Source organism: Anolis sagrei, chromosome 1 (genome assembly GCF_037176765.1).
Source record: "Anolis sagrei isolate rAnoSag1 chromosome 1, rAnoSag1.mat, whole genome shotgun sequence".
NCBI classification, from domain to species: Eukaryota; Metazoa; Chordata; class Lepidosauria; order Squamata; family Dactyloidae; genus Anolis; species Anolis sagrei.
The window spans coordinates 233,516,260-233,519,032 of record NC_090021.1 but is presented as its reverse complement, the minus strand read 5'-3'; the positions used below and the strand labels follow the sequence as shown (position 1 = coordinate 233,519,032).

General features: G+C 37.8%; 1 protein-coding gene across 1 annotated transcript; it reads left to right on the top strand.

Annotated features, from left to right (window-relative positions):
• The first annotated feature begins 1,374 nt into the window (after positions 1-1,374).
• LOC132773109 (olfactory receptor 5T17-like) lies at positions 1,375-2,334 on the top strand. The gene has a single exon (XM_060772072.2). It carries the CDS (start codon positions 1,375-1,377, stop codon positions 2,332-2,334), a length of 960 nt encoding a protein of 319 aa, XP_060628055.2.
• The last annotated feature ends 439 nt before the right edge of the window (positions 2,335-2,773 follow it).

Sequence of the window (2,773 nt, the reverse complement as noted above, 5' to 3'; positions counted from 1 at the left end):
CTTCAAGAGTTCTGATATGTCTGTCAGAGACAGTTCTTATTAGTTCTCCATTATTCCATTTTTCCAGTTGCTATTAAATGTTGTTTTCTCTTTGCATTTCACTTTTTGATCCTACTCCATTTGCTGTAAACTGAGTTCAATGGGCAAAAGAGACATATGCAGCTGTTGCTTAGTGATAGAGAAGATTATGTGAAAGCATTTCAAGCCATGAAGATACAATTCCCTGAGCTCCCAAAAGAAGGAAAAGGAGGGTATGCTATATTTGAGAGTACCCCTTCATTTCTACCCCTATGACCGACCTGAGATCACTGCTTCTCCAGGATTCCTGTTCCTATCTTGCTTTCTTCTCGAAATGTCCAAAGGCATCTATGTGCATAGGAAAAATATCAAATCATCACTCCTAATAAGATACCCTCACGATATATTGGAGTGTTGTCTAGAGATGGTGAGAGCTGTGGACTCTTTCACTGACTGGGGGGCTGAAGAAGTTGTTCTTCTCAGCAGATGGTATGGATATATTCTAATAGATGAGAAGAGATGGGATTTTTATACGCTTCTTATTTCTTTGCTGCATTTGTTTCCTGCATTTATTCTAAAGACTTCAAGGAAATGCATGTTTTTCCCAACTTGCCCACCTAATAGCTGCCTGAATGAAGTCTAACAGGCCACTAGAGAGAGACTGCTCCAGGATCACATGGTGAACTTAATGCAGTAGTTGTTAACCTTCCTTTGGATTGCATACCTGCTTGAGAATATGATGAAAGTGATGGGGCCACTACTCCTCAAAAACTGCATTAAAAAAACCCCAAATAGGCCACCCATGCTTCCAAATTATAACAGTTTGACACCACATCTACTGACATGGCTCCATCCTAGGGAATCTTGAGATGTATAGTTTGTGGTAGCACCAGAGCTCTCTGACAGTAAATATCTCACAAAACTACAGATCAAAAATTTCCATTGCAGTAAGCCATGGCAGTTAATGTGACATAAAATGTAGATATACAGCCAAAATCTCCCATTTTTGCACCCTATTCATGGTTCTGCTAAAATCAAATACTGGATCCCTTCTGTGCAGTGTGACATAGACATGCACAGATCACAAATTAAGGATCTCTGGTTTAATGTCTCCATATGGAGAAGAATCTGGTTATCTCAAGTACTAGTCCATCGTGCCACCGCTGCACCATATTAACTGTTACGACTCTTTCACAAATATTTCTAACCTCACAGTAAAGTAGTGGCCTTTTTCACAGATGGTAGAAATATAGTCCTTATGTTGGCTATAGGTGCTACAAAGATATAATTGCATTTTCCTGAGGACCCACATTTCTTTATTTTGCAGATCTGAGAAAAACAAAAGGTCTGCATGCAATGACAGAAGAAAACAATACCACTCCAATCAATGAATTTGTATTTGCCAGCTTAACAAATAATCGTGTACTGCAGATAATCATCTTTCTAGTATTCCTAACTTTCTACCTTACTACTTTGGTGACAAACCTTGGAATGATTGCTCTAATAATCGTCAGTCCTCGCCTTCACATCCCAATGTACTTCTTTCTTAGCAACCTCTCTCTATTAGATGTCTGCTTTTCTTCTGTGGTGACCTGTAAGACCTTAGTAAATCTCTTAGTAGAGAAAAAGTCCATTTCTTTTACTGAATGTGCTATACAAATGTATTTTGTAATAGGTCTGGGAAGCACAGAGTGTTTTCTCCTGGCTGCCATGGCATATGATCGCTATGTGGCGATCTGTAAACCATTATTGTACCAAATCCTTATGTCTCCTAGACTCTGTATTCTTCTTCTGGTGGGATCATATATTCTGGGGTTTTTGCATTCTCTTCTTCATACCATCTTCACCTTTCAACTCTCATTTTGTCAGTCAAATGAGATCAATCATTTGTACTGTGACATCACTGCACTTCTGTCGCTTTCTTGTAATGATATCTACATCAATGAACTTTTGATTTTTTATGTAGCTGGACTTGTAGAAGCAACAACACTTCTAAGTGTCCTGGTTTCTTATGTTTATATCCTCACCAATATTGTTGGGATTGGATCTGCTGCAGGTAGACTCAAAGCTTTCTCCACGTGCACCTCCCACCTGGCTACTGTTACAATCTTTCATGGAGCCATTCTCATTCTGCATTTCCGGGCCAGGTCTAGTGGGGGATCTTCTGTTCAAGATGTGGTTGACAAATTTTTGTCCGTGTTCTACACCATTGTTATCCCCATGCTGAATCCTTTGATCTATAGCCTGCGAAACAAGGAAGTGAAATATGCCTTAGGAGGTATTCAAAGAAAAGTATGCAATGAAATGATAAGCTAGAATTATTTAGCAACAGGTCATTTTCTTTTGAAAGGAAAGAGAGAAACAACTTTTATAAACAACTATTGTACTACCTGCTGGAACTCAAGTAACCTGATTCACATTATTACTATGTAAACATCCCTTTTCTTCTACCCATATAAAAGGAATCCAGTTCCTTCTGCCAAATAAGGTGTAAAGAATTACACGGTGGTGAGGGATAGAAAATATATAAAAGCGTGAAAATAACAGGAGATGCCAAAAATTAATATATTAGAGATTGTACTAAATATTATGTGTCTGCTCTAAAACAAATGATGTATAACAAATATATTGAATTATGACAACATAAATAAAAATATATTTTTAAAAAGAATTACAGATTTGTTCCAGATCTTGATGTGGAAATGTAAAACCATTGGTAATAGAGAACCTTGTGGGATGAACAATTTCCAGCAAA

What these genes read in the sequence shown, in the direction of transcription:
- LOC132773109 (XM_060772072.2), top strand. Translation starts at nt 1,375, where the DNA reads ATGACAGAAGAAAACAATACCACTCCAATCAATGAATTTGTATTTGCC.